The 17,441-nt window shown below is 37.9% G+C and overlaps 2 protein-coding genes across 2 annotated transcripts in view; one reads left to right on the top strand and one right to left on the bottom strand.

Annotated features, from left to right (window-relative positions):
• Positions 1–13,109, bottom strand: part of FAM133A (family with sequence similarity 133 member A) — a 68,269-nt gene extending 55,160 nt beyond the window's left edge. Inside the window, exons 1-2 of the mRNA XM_055393721.2 lie at positions 12,949–13,109; positions 12,238–12,307 (exon numbers count right to left, since the gene is read on the bottom strand). The gene's annotated coding sequence lies outside the window, so the exon portion shown is untranslated. The remainder of the gene's footprint in view (positions 1–12,237; positions 12,308–12,948) is intronic.
• Positions 13,110–13,304: 195 nt separating this feature from the next.
• On the top strand, positions 13,305–16,229 carry NAP1L3 (nucleosome assembly protein 1 like 3). The gene has a single exon (XM_055438356.2). The coding sequence runs from the start codon at positions 13,741–13,743 to the stop codon at positions 14,650–14,652; it is 912 nt and encodes a 303-aa protein (XP_055294331.2). The 5' UTR covers positions 13,305–13,740; the 3' UTR covers positions 14,653–16,229.
• The last annotated feature ends 1,212 nt before the right edge of the window (positions 16,230–17,441 follow it).

Genomic DNA, 17,441 nt, shown 5'->3' with positions numbered 1-17,441 from the left:
ATTCCTTTTTAAACCATAGTTTATTAACAGTTTGGAAACACTATTTAATTTCACCAAACAGGTCTCTCTATCAAAGGAAAGAAATACAGTGGCATTACTTGTGCTCCTGAATAATATTAGCTACCACTCCTATTGCTGGACTACAGACAGCTATACACTGGCAAATCCAGAAAACGGAAGAGCATTTGACGTTTCTTGTGCTGATTGGTTTTCTAGATTATTACTGCTGTTATTTGCCTCTTTTTCACAGATATTGAGAGCAGAAATGAAAGGCCAAAAAATGAAGATGAAGCTTCTGTAACTAACTCTACTGCAATGAAATTCTTTTGTCCTATAATTTGGGTCTATTTTCCTCTCAAATATACCTAACAAATATTTACCAATTAGGTGATTAAATAGAATAAACAAGGGAACAGAACAGAGTCTAACATATACCCACACATACATGGAAAACAAATTTTTGAGGAAGGTGCAAAAGTAATTCAGTAGAGCTTTCCCAACAAATTATGCTGGAAGAATTGGTTATCCATTTGCAAAAAAGTAAATAAATAAATAAAAAGAATTTCAATCCACATCTTGTACCATGAACAAAAATAGATCAGATTGAAATATAGTATCTAAAAATACAAAACTTAAAAAAAAAATAGAATATCCTTGTGACTTTGGCCTATGCAAAAAACATAGACCATAAAAGGAACAAAAAAATGATGATAAATTGGACCATCAAAATTATAAACTTCTGCTCTCTGAAAAACTGAAAGACTGTTAAGAGTATGAAAAAAAATTCATGGATGGGGAGAAAATATTTGCAGAACTTATCCCTGATATAGGACTTGTATCCAGAGTAGAAAAAGAATTCCTAAAACTCAAGAGTAACACAACAACCTAATAGAAAAATTGGCAAAATATGAATAGACACATCAACAAAGAGAGAGAGAGAAAAAAAAAAGAAAAGAGAGAGAAAGAACTATCCCACGAAAAGCCCTAACCTAAGGCACTGCCAGGCCTGCTCACAGAACAAAGGACTGAGCTAATACCAGAGGAGAACTAGCCAGTTGTGGACCAGCCCATCCCCCACGGGACACAGGTAGGCAGGCGGGGTGCAGCCAGAGCTGGAAGGGTCAATCTTGTCCCCTGACAGACATCTTCTACCAAACTGCAAGCAGGCTTCCAGTTGCTAACCAAGACATGCTGGGATTCCGGATGGTTGACATCCACAGGGAGGGTCGCAGCCAGAGATCAGCTCCCCAGAAGAGACACACGGCACACCTGAGACGGGAGCGTCTGCAGTCACCCAGGAAACCGAGAGGCTGGGAACAGGGAGGTGATAAGATGCACTTCCCACCTGGGGAGATGGCGCTCACCAAGGACCTGGTTACCTGAGCTGCTCAGACCTGGGAAGTGCACAAAATGCTGGCCCAACTGAGTCTGCGCCTTTGTGAAGTACCCGTAAACCTGAACATGAGTGGCTTAGACCTGGGAAGTACATGCAACGCAGGGCCCACCTCAGAGAGTTCCTCAGCAGAGCAATCTAGAATCTGAGAAATATAGACTGGGAAAGTGCACGTGCCATGAGCGGGGCAAACGCAGTGCGGCCGAGACACTGTGAGCACTCTACATACATGCCAGTGATATTTGTTTGCAGTGTTCTTCCCTCCCCACAGCACGACTAAACAAGTGAGCCTAAATAAGTGACCACCTTCGCCCCCTTGTAACAGGGCGGAAATTACACACTGAAAAGACCAGCAAACAGAAGCAGCTAAAATAAAGGGGACGGATTTGGAAGTGACAGGTGCAACAGATTAAAACTTTGTAGTTAGCACCGACTACACTGGAAGGGGCCTACAGATCTTGAGAAGTATAAGCCGAATCAAGGAACTATCTGAAATTGAACTGACCTCACGCTGTCTGCAACAACTCCAGAGAAATTCCTAGATATATTTTTACTATTATCATTTTTTAATTTTATTTTTAAGTCCTCTTTTACTCCTTTAATTTTCATTTTTGTAACCTACTATTTCCTTGCAAAAATTAGACCCAGTTTTTATTTTATTTTTTTAATTTATTTGTTTTAATTGGAGGATAATTATTTTACATTATTGTATTGGTTTTGCCATACATTGACATGAATCTGCCTCGGGTGTACATATGTTCCCCATCGTGAACCACCCCTCCCACCTTCCTCCCCATCCCATCCCTCTAGTTCATCCCAGTAACCCAGCCCCGAGCATCTTGTATCATGCATCGAACTTGGACAGGCGATTCATTTCGCATATGATAATATACATGTTTCAATGCCATTCTCCCAAATCATCCCACTCTCGTCCTCTCCCACAGAGTCTAAAAGACTGTTCTATACATCTGTGTCTCTTTTGCTCTCTCATATACAGGGTTACCGTTATCATCTTTCTAAATTCCATATATATGCGTTAGTATACTGTATTGGTGTTTTTCTTTTTGGCTTACTTCACTCTGTATAACAGGCTCCAGTTTCATCCACCTCATTAGAACTGATTCAAATGTATTCTTTTTAATGGCTGAGTAATATTCCGTTGTGTAAATGTACCATAACTTTCTTATCCATTCATCTGAAGATGGATATCTAGGTTGCTTCCATATCCTGGCTATTATAAAACAGTGCTGCGATGAACATTGGAGTACATGTGTCTCTTTCAATTCTGGTTACCTTGGTGTGTATGCCCAGGAGTGCGATTGCTGGGTCGTATGGCAGTTCTATTTCCAGTATTTTAAGGAATTTCCACACTGTTCTCCACCACAGTGGTTGTACTAGTTTGCATTCCCACCAACAGTGTAAGAGGGTTCCCTTTTCTCCACACCCTCTCCAGCATTTATTCCATGTAGACGTTTGGATAGCAGCCATTCTGACTGGCATGAAATGGTACCTCATTGTGGTTTTGATTTCCGTTTCTCTGATTATGAGTGATGTTGAGCATCTTTTCATGTGTTTGTTAGCCATATGTATGTCTTCTTTGAAGAAATGTCTGTTAGTTCTTTGGCCCATTTTTTCATTGGGTCATTTATTTTTCTGGAATTGAGCTGCAGGAGTTGCTTGTATATTTTTGAGATTAATCGTTTGTCAGTTGCTTCATTTGGTATTATTTTCTCCCATTCTGAAGGCTGTCTTTTTTATAATTTTTGTGACTTTTATTTTTAATTTGTTTATTTTAATTGGAGGCTAATTACTTTACATTATTGTATTGGTTTTGCCATACATTGACATATATCTGCCCCGGGTCTAAACTCTACTCTAGTTTTTTAATCTGTGCTTTTTGGTATTTGTTATCAATTTTGTACATTTAAGAACCCAATCTTCAGTCCCCATTTTTACTTGGGAGTGTGATTACTGGCTTGATTGCTCTCTCCCCCTTTTGACACTCCTTTTTCTCCACCAGGTCGCCTCTATCTCTTCACTCCCCCTTCTCTTTTCTACCCAAATCTGTGCATCTCTTTGTGTGCTCCGGGCTGTGGAGAACACTTAGGGAACTGACTACTGGCTGGATCTGTCTCTCTCCTTTTTATTCCACCTTTTCTCCTCCTGGTAACCTCTGTCTCCTTCCTCCCTCTTCACTTCTCGGCAGAACTCCATGAACCTCTCTGAGGGGTACAGACTGTGGAAAGCACATAGGGAATTGATTACTGGCTAGCTTGCACTCTTGCATTTTGATTCCCCCTCTTCTCCTCCTGGTCACCTCTATCTCCTTCCTCCCTCTTCTCTTCTCCATGTAACTCTGTAAAACTGTCCGGTTGTGCCTCACTGTGGAGAAGCTTTTCATCATTAACATAGATGTTTTATATCAGTGCTTTATAGATGGAGAAGTCTTGAGGCTACTGTAAGAATAAGACTGAAAACCAGAGGCAGGAGGCTTAAGTCCAAAACCTGAGAACACCAGAGAACTCTTGACTCCAGGAAACATTAATTAATATGCCCTCAGCCAAAAGCCTCCATAACTACCTGAAACCAAGCACCACCCAAGGGCCAACAAGTTCCAGAGCAAGACAAAACAGGCAAATTCTCCAGCAAGGCAGGAACATAGACCTGAGCTTCAATATATAGGCTACACAAAGTCACAACAAACCCATAGACATCTCAAAACTCACTACTGGACACTGCACTGCACACCAGAGAGAAGAAATCCAGCTCCACCCACCAGAACAGCGACACAAGCTTCCCTAACCAGGAAACCTTGAGAAGTCACCCATCCAACCCCACCCACAGTGAGGAACCTCCACAATAAAAAGGAACCACAAACTGGCAGAATACAGAATGGCCACCCCAAACACAGCAATCTAAACAAGATGAAAAGGAAGAGAAATACTCAACAAGTAAAGGAAAAGGATAAATGCTCAGCAAACCAAACAAGAAAGGAGGAGATAGGGAGTCTACCTGAAAAAGAATTCAGAATAATGATAATAAAATGATCCAAAATCTCGTAAACAAAATGGAGTTACATATAAATAACCTGGAGACAAGGATTGAGAAAATGAAAGAATTGTTTAACAAGGACCAAGAATTAAAAAAAAAAAATGAGTGAATATATAATGAATAATACAATAAATGAGATCAAGAACACTCTGGAGGGAACCAACAGTAGAGTAGCTGAAACAGAAGATAGGCCAAGTGAGGTGAAAGATAGAATGGTGGAAATAAATGAAGCAGAGAGGAAAAAAGAAAAAAAGAATTTAGAAAAATGAGGACAACCTCAGAGACCGCTGTGGCAATGTTAATAAGCCCAACATTCAAATCATAGGAGACCCAGAAGAAGAAGACAAAAAGAAACACCATGAGAAAATACTTGAGGAGGTAATAGTTGAAAATTTCCCTAAAATGGGGAATGAAATAGTCACCCAAGTCCAAGAAACCCAGAGAGTCCCAAACAGGACAAACCCAAGGCAAAACATACCAAGACACATATCAATCAAATTAACAAACATCAAACACAAAGAACAAATATTAAAAGCATCAAGGGAAAAACAGCAAATAACACACAAGGGAATTCCCATAGGATAACATCTGATCTTTCAAAAGAAACTCTTCAGGCCAGAAGGGAATGGCAGGACATATTTAAAGTGATGAAAGAGAAAAACCTACAAAACCAGATTACTGTACCCAACAAGGATCTCATTCAAATATGAAGGAGAAATCAAAAGCTTTACAGACAAGCAAAAGCTCAGAGAATTCTGCACTACCAAAGAATCTCTTCAACAAATGCTAACAGATGTTCTCTAGATAGGAAACACAGAAATGGTGTATAAACTCGAACCCAAAACAACAAAGTTAATAGCTACGGAATCTCACTTATCAATAATTACCTTAAATGTAAATTGGTTAAATTGCCCAACCAAAAGACAAAGACTGGCTGAATGGATACAAAAACAAGACCCCTATACGTGTTGCCTACAAGAGACCCACCTCAAAACAAGGGACACATACAGAATGATTGTGAAGGGCTGGGAAAAATATTCCACACAAACAGAGACCAAAAGAAAGCAGGGGTAGCAATACTCATATCAGACAAAATAGACTTTAAAATAAAGGCCATGAAAAGAGACAAAGAAGGACACTACATAATGACCAAAGGATCAATCCAAGGAGAAGATATAACAATTATAAATATATATGTACCCAATATAGGAGTACCGCAATATGTAAGGCAAGTGCTAACAAGTATGAAAGGGGAAATTAACAATAACTCAATAGTGGGAGACTTTAATACCCCACTCACACCTATGGATAGATCAACTAAACAGAAAATTAACAAGGAAACACAAACTTTAAATGATACAATAGACCAGTTAGACCTAATTGACATTTATAAGACATTTCACCCCAAAAAAATGAATTTCACCTTGTTCTCAAGTGCACATGGAATCTTCTCCAGGATAGATCACATCCTGGGCCATAAATATAGCCTTAGTAAGTTAAAAAAAAAAAAAAAATATATATATATATATATATATATATATATATATATGAAATCATTCCAAGCATCTTTTCTGAACACAATGCAGTAAGATTAGATCTCAATTACAGGAGAAAAATTATGAAAAACTCTAACATATAGAGGTTGAACAACATGCTACCAAATAATCAACAAATCACAGAAGAAATCAAAAACAAAATCATAGTATGCATAGAAATGAATGAAAATGAAAACACAACAACCCCAAACCTATGGGACACTGTAAAAGTAGTGCTAAGGGGAAGGTTCATAGCAATAGAGGCATACCTCAAGAAACAAGAAAAAAGTCAAATAAATAACATAACTCTACACCAAAGCAAATAGAAAAGGAAGAAAGGAAGAAACCCAGGATTAGTAGAAGGAAAGAAATCTTAAAAATTAGGGCAGAAATAAATGCAAAAGAAACAAAAGAGACCACAGCAAAAATCAAAAAAGCTAAAAGCTGGTTCTTTAAGAAGATAAATAGAATTGACAAACCATTAGGCATAGTCATCAAGAAACAAAGGGAGAATAATCAAATCAACAAAATTAGAAACGAAAATGGAAAAATCACAACAGAAAACACAGAAATTCAAAGGATCAGCAACTATATGCCACTAAATAGGAAAACTGGGAAGAAATGGACAAATTCGTAGAAAAGTATAACTTTCCAAAACTAAACCAGGAAGAAATAGAAAATCTTAATAGACCATTCACAAGCACGGAAATCAAAACTGTAATCAGAAATCTTCTAGCAAATAAAAGTCCATGACCAGACGGTTTCACAGCTGAATTCTACCAAAAAAGTAGAGAAGAGCTAACTAATAGCCTACTCAAACTCTTCCAGAAAATTGCAGAGGAAGAGAAACTTCCAAACTCATTCTATGAGGCCACCACCACCCTAATATCAAAACCGGATAAAGATGCCACAAAAAAAGAAAACTACATACTAATATCACTGATGAACATAGATGCAAAAATCCTTAACAAAATTCTAGCAAACAGAATCCAACAACACATTAAAAAGATCATACCTCATGACCAAGTGGGCTTTATCCCAGGGATGCAAGGATTCTTCAATATCCGCAAATAAATCAGTGTAATACACCACATTAACAAAATGAAAAATAAAAACCATATAATTATCTCAATAAATGCAGAGAAAGCCTTTGACAAATTTCAACATCCATTTATGATAAAAAAAACCCTCTAGAAAGCAGGCATAGAAGGAATATACCTCAACATGATAAGAGCTATATATGAAAAACCCACAGCAAACATTATCTTCAAAGGTGAAAAATTGAAAGCATTTCCCCTAAAGTCAGGAACAAGATAAGGGTGCGCACTCTCACTACTATTCAACATAGTTTTGGAAGTTTTGGCCAGAGTAATCAGAGCAGAAAAAGAAATAAAAGAAATCCAAATTGGAAAAGAAGAATTAAAACTCTCACTATCTGCAGACGACATGATCCTCTACATAGAAAACCCTGAAGACTTCACCAGAAAATTACTAGAGCTAATCAATGAATATAGTAAACTTGCAGGATATAAAATTAACACACAGAAATCCTTTGCATACCTATACACTAAGAATGAGAAAACATAAAGAGAAATTAAGGAAACAATTCCATTTAGCATTGCAACGAAAAGAATAAAATACTTAGGAATATATCTCCCTAAAGAAACAAAAGACCTACATATAGAAAACTATAAAACACGGATGAAAGAAATCAAAGAGGACACAAACAGATGGAGAAATATACCATGTTCAAAATGGGGAAATGACAATGTCTTTAACAAGTGGTTCTGGGAAAAGTGGTCAACCACTTGTGAAAGAATGAAACTAGAACACTTTCTAAAACCATACACAAAAATAAACACAAAATTGCTTAAAGATCCAAATGTAAGATCAGAAACTATAAAATTCCTAGAAGAAAACATAGGCAAAACACTCTCTGACATAAATCACAGCAGGATCCTCTATGGCCCACCTCCAAGAGTAATGGAAACAAATGCAAAAATAAACAAATGGGACCTAATTAAATTTAAAAACTTTTTCACAACGAAGGAAACTTTAAGCAAGGTGAAAAGACAGCCTTCAGAATGGGAGAAAATAACAGCAAACGAAGCAACTGACAAAGAATTAATCTCAAAAATATACATGCAACACCTGCATCTCAATTTGAGAAAAATAAACGACCCAAGCAAAAAATAGGCCAAAGAACTAAACAGACATTTCTCCAAAGAAGACATACAGGTGGCTAACAAACACATGGAAAGATGCTCAACATTACTCATTATCAGAGAAATACAAATCAAAACCACAATGAGGTATCATCTAACACCGCTCAGAATGGCTGCTATGAAAAAGTTGACAAACAATAAATGCTGGAGAGGGTTTGGAGAAAAGGGAAACCTTTTGCACTGTTGGTGGGAATGCACACTAGTACAGCCACTATGGAGAACAGTGTGGAGATTCCTTAAAATACTGGAAATAGAACTGCCATACGACCCAGAAATCCCACTGCTGGACAAACACACCGAGTAAACCAGAATTGAAAGAGACACATGTACCACAATGTTCATCGCAGCAGTGTTTATAATAGCCAGGACATGGAAGTAACCTAGATGTCCATCAGCAGACAAATGGATAAGAAAGCTCTGGTACATATTCACAATAGAATATTACTCTGTCATTAAAAAGAATACATTTGAATCAGTTCTAATGAGGTGGCTGAAAATGTTATACAGAGTGAAGTAAGCAAGAAAGAAAAACACCAATACAGTATACTAACGCATAGATATGGATATTAGAAAACGGCAATGAAACCCTACATGTAAGACAGCAAAAGAGAACAGTGTTTTAGACTCTGTGGGAGAGGGAGAAGGTGGGATGATTTGAGAGAATAGCACTGAAACATGTATATTATCATATGTGAAAGACATAGCCAGGTTCAATGCATGAGACAGGGTGTTCAGGGCTGGTGCACTGGGATGACCCAGAGGGATGGGATGGGGAGGGATATGGGAGGAGGCTATAGGATGGGGAACACATGTACACCCATGGCTGATTCATGTCAATGTATGACAAAACCACTACAATATTATAATTAACCTCCAATTAAAATAAATAAATTTAAAAAAATTAGCAAACTGCACATTTTATATATGATTATATCTCTTTTACAGTCCCTTGAACCACTTTGGGGATAGGGGTGCTCATCCTCTAGGCAGTCAAAAATCTTGTGTACAGCTTTATAGTGTGCCATAGTATCCACAGCTTTGCATCCTGGGATTCAACTAACTGTGGCTTGTATAGTACTGATATTTATTGAAAGAAATGGGTGGGTCCATGCAGCTCAAAACTGTTGTAGCAAGGTCAACTGTACTTCAGTAAAATTGTTTTAAAAAGAACTATTTTTTTTTTTTACTCAGAATAAATCTGTCTAGAAGAACTAATAATAATAATAAGTCCAAAAATAAATTAATTTGCAATGCTTGGCTTCTTAAATATCTACAACAAAAGATAATGCTAGAGCAGTTTTCATTGTGTATTATATATTGTGTTTGTATGGCAGGGGTGGTGGTTAGGATTGTATATATGATCATAACAGGGAAGGTATAAACAGACGTCCAAGAGTCATGTTCAACCTCAAATAGATTCTGTGTTAACCATCTCATGTAGAACTATGAACATTTAACCCAGCAAAAGAATATCATAAAACAATGGAACAGAGATCATATTACTATACAAGTAATTTACAGGTAGCCTTATGAAGAAAAATAGCGTATTATATACTAGCACTAATACTTAAAATAGAAAAAAAATATGGTATTATACACAAATTAAATTCATTATATGAATACAATATTTATTTTCCTTTAGGGACCTGCCGTTATAAAATTAACTAATAGACAAAAAAAAGCTACAGAGATAAGTGTGTCATGAGATACCTAAAGTAGTGCATGCACATCAAAAATAGACCATTGTTAGAAAAAAGCACCTAAAATCTACGGCTTGGGGGAAAAATACTTCCAATCAAAAACCAGCATAGCTCATTAATATATTATCTTTGCATGAGGTTTTTATCACAAGTTACTTTTTCTCTTTTTACTCTCCCTGTTCCATTCCAAATTTTTCTGTATCAGTGTGAGTGATTAAGAAACTAATGCTTGAAAAGCGTGTAAACAATGCTCTAAGTAGGTAATTTCAGAATGAAAGCTGTGGTTGAGCCATATTTGTCCAATATCATAAATGAGAAGAGAGGTATTTTCTAAAAGAGTCACAGGTGTCTTAATTCAAGGCCAAAATTATTTCACCCTTAGGATTTCAACCACTGATTAGTTTTTTCTCAGTTCAGCAGAAAAACAAAGGATATGAATAAGCAATTCACAAGTGGACGATAAACATATGAAAAGACATTCAATTTTACCACTCATCTAAGAAATACAAATGCATAATAATAAGAAATTAACTTGGAGATGGTTATTAAAATGTGAATGATGACTATCATCATGTTTTGAGTTATTTTAAATTTATTTTTTGGAATTCAACATACTGACTTTTTTCAATCCATATTATGTCTAGAAAATATAAAGTTATTTTAAAAACTGTCTCCTTAGTTATCTGCAGATAAATTATGGAGATTGGATCAGGTTTCCCTGGTGGTTCAGATGGTAAAGAATCTGCCCACAGTGCAGGAGACCTAGGTTTGATCCATGGGTGGGGAAGAACCCCTGGAGAAGGGAATGGCTACCCACTCCAGTGTTCTTGCCTGGAGAATTACATGGACAGAAGACCCTGGCAAGCTACAGTCCATGGGGTCGCAAAGAGTCGGACATGACTGAGCACCTAACACTTTAACTAACTTTATGGAGAATGGATCAGAAAACAGAATTCAGACACAGAACCAAATGATTTAGTTAATACAGTAAAGGTGGCACTTCAAATAAGTGTGAGACAGAAAGACTATGAAATAAATGATACTCAGAAAATTAACTAGCTAATAAAAATAACAGATGAGTTTGAATCCCAAACTCATCACTCCGAAATACTAAATCTTATTGGTACAAAATTTAACATGTATATTAAACCATTAAAGTACTATAAAATATAAGTTTCTTCATTCACAAAATATGTCCCTCATTTTAAGGGAAAATAATAATTTGTAGAACAATATTTACAGCATAGTTTCATTGATTTAAATCATTGTTTCCATAGTTTATATTTTAATTAAAATTATAAAAGTGAAAGGATATACACCCAGTAAGTTTTATTTAGCATTATATCATCATCTTCTACCACATGTGCCTGGCATATGGCAGGCACAAAAATATAATAGTTGAATGACTAAATAAATGAACTGATGCATTGTTGGTGTGATTGCAAATTGTGATAAATTTTTCTGGAGAGAAATTTGGCACTATGTATCAAAGAGTAAAATGAGCAGGTAGTTTATTTCAGGACTCTTATTTCTAGGAATCCATCATATGGCTAATTTTTATCAGTGCATAGAGTAGGTATCCAGGATAACTACTTTGTAACAGGAAAAATATGTGTGTTAGTAGAGAGGTAATATGAGAAGTAGCTGCTGTACGATAGGAATCTGGTTAAATTAAGGGAAATATTTTCATGGAATATACATCTATTTTAAAATGAGATGTTCAACCATTTATTGTGAAAGTATAGCCACAATTAATTGATAAATGAGCAGACAAAACACAATATGATGTCACATAGATAAAACAGTATATGTAAACAGGCATGTGTGTATATTTATAAAGAAAATTCTGGAAGGAAATGCATCAAAATTCTAACAGTGGTTATCATTTGATTAAGATTGTGTTTGTATTATTGTTGAAAGTTTCTATGCTGTATTTTTCCTTACAATGCTTACATACTTTGACAATCAGGAATAAATAATAGAAATAAGTGTTTCCTAACTTTTAATATGACTAATTAAGCACAATTTCTGTAATAAAAAGGAAAGATAAGGGTTAATCTAACTTTAATACTTTTCCTCATTTGAAATGAATAATTTATCATATTTTATATTTCAATTTGTTACTTGTAGTCTATGAGCAAGTTTAGAAAAGTGAATGTGATTAATTAGGTTATTTTCTACATTAGTATCCCAAATCACCTCTGTGGATTTTTCTGCTTCCATGGAACTAACAAGGTATCTTTCAATTAAAAGACTACATCTTGTGAATTTTTATTCAAATATAGATAGGTAATTCTTGTCATTCATAAAAATGGGCTAAATATGTTCCTTACCTTTTAATGAAAAGTAAACACTGGTCTTTTTGGTTGTACCAAGGGAGTCGTTCTGTTGCAAAAAAAAATCCTGTAAATAAAAATAACAGATACCTGTTTTTAAACTTCATTTTGCAAAAGTTTATTCATATATTACTGGACCTGTAAATCATACTTCAGTATGGCTAGAATTTTACAATCTTAGAAGGAAACTGGTGGCAGATGACATTGTAAAGTACACCCTGACAGAGGATGCAGTTCCATCAGCACAGATTCCCCCTCCCATCCTGCTATTCGTGAAATTAAATGCTGCTGCACGAAAGAATAGAACAAACCATCTGCTTTTAAATAATACTACCTAACATTTGAATGCCTGTTTATCCCTTTTATCTACAAGGTTGCTACAAGCATCAAGAAGGACTACGTGGCAAATCACCAGCAAGGATGGGGTCTATTATATGTCAGTTTAAAAAGAGAAATACAGTAAAAACTGTGTAACTGACTCACAGCAACATGGGTTCACAAACCTTGTAGAGGGATATAACCTAGGCTTGCCAAACATCACAGACAGCACTTATTAAAGCTACTACGTGGAATTCAATATGCCTGCTGTCTAGCCCCTCCCCCCTTCTCCAATAAACGACTCCCCCTTTTTCCCCAGTATAAAAATACATGCTCATAAAACATTCAGATAAAAGAAAGAGAATTTAAAAAAATCCATAATCATACTACCCAATGATGCCATTTGGAGCATTTTCTTCCAATTTTTTAAAAACAGCTTTTTGTCACGAGGCCCCTGACAAACCAAACGGGAATTAAGGATGAGCGGATGAGAGGATACTCCTCTTCCCTTGTTAGGAACCATGACTAGTATTTTTACCTCATATCTAAGCTTTTTTTTTTTTAATTATAAATCTATAAAGACAAAATTTTAAGGGGAAAAAAAAAACGTCTTCAGTGGTGTGTGCCTCAGCAACCAAGGAGCGTCTGGAAAGTAGGGCGGAGCCTGGAGGGGGCGGTGTGCTTGCGCACTTATTGGGCTGAGGCATCGTCAATCAAGGTCAATCAAGTTTGTCCAGCTAATGATGTGCGAGCTAAAGGCACACAGGGAACTAGATGAACTGGAGGTCTGACTGCGAGGGGGAGGGGCTCAAGATGTAAGCAGTGAAGAGATATCGGGCTCTCGCAATTCGACATTCAGCTGCGTCACACCTCATTCCGCCGCATCTGTAGCTCAGAGAGGCCTTGCCTCCGCCACTTTCGCCCAGGCCTCCGCTGCCGCTGCCACCTCCGGTGCAATCACCTCGGCCCAGCCGCGCCCCGCCCAGCGGTCCTGCTGCCTTCACCGCTGCCACTTCCTCAGCCCCGGCTTCCGCCGCCACCACCCAAGCATCCGTGAGTCATTTTCTACCCATCTCTGGGCACGCGGTAGTGACCACCCTAAGAGGTTTGCAGTCTTGCAGAATGGCAGAAGCTGATCCTAACAGGGTCTCGGAACCTGCCGCCTAGGGGGTGGATGAAGAGATGGTAGCTCTCTCGTCTAGCGATTCTGGGGATGAATCTGACAGCAACAGCTCTAGCAGCAGCAGTAGTTGCAGCAGCAGCAGCAGTGACCACAGCCCCTTCTATAGAAGTATAAGTGTACCTGGGCCTTCCAGAAGTTTGCGGCAGGCTCCGTTAGGTAGAAGTTTCGTGGATCAGCTGCCTCGGGCAGTTAGAAATCGTGTGCACGCTCTCAGAAATATTCAAGACGAATGTGACAAGGTAGACGCCCTATTCTTAAAGGCAATTCACAATCTCGAACAAAAATATGCCGAACTCAATAGGTCTCTGTACAACCGGCGATTCCAAATCATCAATGCAGAATATGAGCCCACTGAAGAAGAATGTGAATGGAATTCGGAGGATGAGGTGTTCAGCAGCGATGAAGAGATGCAGGAAGACTCTAGTGAGATGCCTGCTTTAGAGGGTGTGGAAGAAGAGGATGACCTGGAAGCAAAATCTGAGGTCAAGGCTAAAGAAAATGTAACACCAAAAGAAAATCCCGAAAAAAAGACTGAAGAAAAAGCAGAACCCAAAGATGCTCTGGAGGCCAAGCCTGAAGTAAAAGAAGATCCAAAAGAAGCCCCGCAGGCAAAGGCAGAAGATAAAGGGCAGACTAAAGCACCACAGGCTAAGGCAAGGACTCCAGGAAAAGAGGCTCCAAAAAGAGTTCCTAAGGTCATGCCTAAAGAAAGAGCTCTTAAAAGAGCTCCCAAAGGAAAGCCTAAAAGAGAAAATCCTAAAGGCATTCCGGACTATTGGCTGACTGTGTTCAAGAATGTTGACAAGCTGGGGCCCCTGATTCAGAAGTATGATGAGCCCATTCTGAAGTTCATGTCTGATGTTAGCCTGAAGTTTTCAAAACCTGGCAGGCCTGTAAAGTTATGCATTTGAATTTTGCTTTCTACCAAATCCATACTTCAAGAATGAGGTGCTGACCGAGAGATATATAATAAAGTCAAAGCCAGATCACAAAGATCTTCTCTTGGGGCTGAGAAATCCAAGATTCCAAATGCTGTAAGATAGATTGGAGAAGAGGAAAGGATGTCACAGTGACAACCACCCAGAGTCGCACAGCAGCTACTGGACAAGTTAAAACCCAGCCAAGAGTGGTTCCTAATGCATCATACTTCAACTTTTTTAGCCCTTCTGAGATTCCTACTATCGGAAAGCTTGAACCACGAGAAGATGCTATCCTCGATGAAGATTTTTATATTGGTAAAACTTTACATGATAATGTCATCCTGAAATCTATTAGTATACAGGAGAAGTCAACTGTACATCTGATTTCAGTAAAGATTATGGAAACAGGCAATAACAAAAATATAAAAGAGGCTGCATGAAAGAATTTTCAGGAATCTCAAATTTCAAGCAGAAGTGAAGCAGGTTTATGTAGCCTTGAAAAAACCTGTCCTGTAATCTCAACGCTAGTATTCCTCATAGTCTTGAGTTTTTGTACTTTCTTGGTAGCCTAAAATATTGTCTTAAATTGTCTTAAGTTTCAGTTTATTCTATATAGCCTATTGTAGTGCAATATTCTTCACAATGTGTAAATTGCTGTCAGTTATGTAAAGCATGTTGTTTGGTGCTGCTGCTGCTGCTGCTGCTACTGCTGCTAAGTCACTTCAGTCGTGCGACCCCATAGACAGCAGCCCACCAGGCTCCCCTGTCCCTGGGATTCTCCAGACAAGAACACTGGAGTGGGTTGCCATTTCCTTCTCCAATGCATGAAAGTGAAAAGTGAAAGTGGAGCCACTCAGTCGTGTCTGACTCCTAGCGACCCCATGGACTGCAGCCTACCAGGCTCCTCTGTCCATGGGGCTTTCCAGGCAAGAGTACTGGAGTGGGTTGCCATTGGCTTCTCCGGTTGTTTAGTGCTACAAAGTTTTAATTTTTGTGAAAATTTTTGTTGTATTCCTATTAAAGTATAGCTGTGAAAGATCAGACTTGTTAACCAAGACAATATTTTCTTGAAATAAAACAAAGTTCAATGCAAATGTTTTGTTTTGTTTTTTCTCTGGCCGGGAAGACTAAGGCTTTAAATCTGCTTTGTACTAGCTGTGCCTTCATTTGCTATAGAAATACAGTATTATTTATACTAATCTGAACAGCACATTGTGAAATTTGACTGCTTGAAAAAAGATTAGCATACATTTAATAATGTCCATCAAACCATGTATGATATGACTGAGCATGTTAATGTGACATAGTGATTTATAAATATAAGCCTAATGAAGTTACTGTTTACTACTGAGGTGTTAATATAACATAGTATTTTTTAAAAATCTGCTCATCTTATCCTGTGTTACTGTGAACTAAAGGTACTAACCACATTTTCTTTGTAATATGTTCTACTTTGCCTTTCACTGGAAATGATCACTTTATATCATTTGTTTTTTGTTTTTTTCATGTTCTATTGAAATCTAAAATAAAGAAATGTCAAATAAAGTGTATCATGCTATAAAAATCTACCATATTTGCCTCATTATAAAAAACGTGTTGCTTAAGAAAAAGTAGGGAATCCTTAGGAAAGGGATATTTTTAAAATATATGATTATAATTAATGTTCTGATTCATTTCCTAGACGTTAAGTCTTTTTTGGAGGATATACATTCAAATGATTGGAGAAAAATGGGACAGGGGAGGAGGACTAAGATAAGGGAAAGAGGAAGAGAAGGGGAGGAGGGTTGAAGTAGAGAAAGTGGGGAGGGAGATGGAGGGTGAGGAGGTGGGTAGAAGGAGAGAACAGAGTGGAAGACAGAAGGATGGGAAATGAGGAGAGGGGAGAAGGGAAGGGAGGAGGGTGGGGAGTGGAAAGAATGGGAAGAAGTGGGGATGGGGAAGAGGGGAGATAGGCAGGAGTGCCTCACCCAGAAAGGACATCAATAAAAGTTTTCACTTCCCAGAGCAGGATCTGAAATGACCCAGGCCCATCCTCCACTGTGACTTGGGAGGAGGTCTCTCTCCCTTGTGTGGTTTATTTTTCCTTGTACGTGATATTATGCATGATCCTAAGATTTTGGTTTGGATTTATTTTAAGGAGAAGATCCCTTAAACTCAGGTTACCAGAGTGCTTTGTACTAGGCACAAAGACATAAACACAGCAAATAATGCTTTATTTCACATCTGCCATTTCCCCAACTGCATATATTTTCTTCAAGACCTTACAGGAAAGAGTTGCAGGAGGAAGACAAAATTTGTGAATTTCAGGGTCTCTTGCCATAAAATTACCCAATAGTCTTCCGAGATCCCACCATTAATAGCTTAGTATCTTGCATTTATCCCTGCTTAACAGTAGCCCCTCATGTCTATGTGTTGTGTGCTCAGCCGCTTCAGTTGTGTCCAACTCTTTGTGACCCCACGGAGCATAGCCTGCTAGGCTACTCTGTCCATGGGATTCCCCAGGCAAGAATACTGGGGTGTGTTGCCATGCCCTCCAAGTGATCTCCCCAACCCAGGGATTGAACTGGTGTCTCCTGTATTGCAGGCAGATTCTTTACCCCTGAGCCACTGGGAAGCCCCTTCGTGTCTATAAATGTAAAAATGTTCCAACCCATGAAATATATGTTTAACCAATCACATGTTTGGATATTTAGGTTACGATTTATACAAAATCAGGAAGCAAATAATTGCTTTTAGCAATAGCTGTGCTATTCTGAGAATGCCTGTATTTTAGTTCTGAG

Source organism: Moschus berezovskii, chromosome X (assembly GCF_049115385.1).
Source record: "Moschus berezovskii isolate FMDL1 chromosome X, NW_MosBer_1.0, whole genome shotgun sequence".
Lineage (NCBI taxonomy): Eukaryota > Metazoa > Chordata > Mammalia > Artiodactyla > Moschidae > Moschus > Moschus berezovskii.
This window is presented reverse-complemented; position numbering and strand designations above follow the sequence as displayed.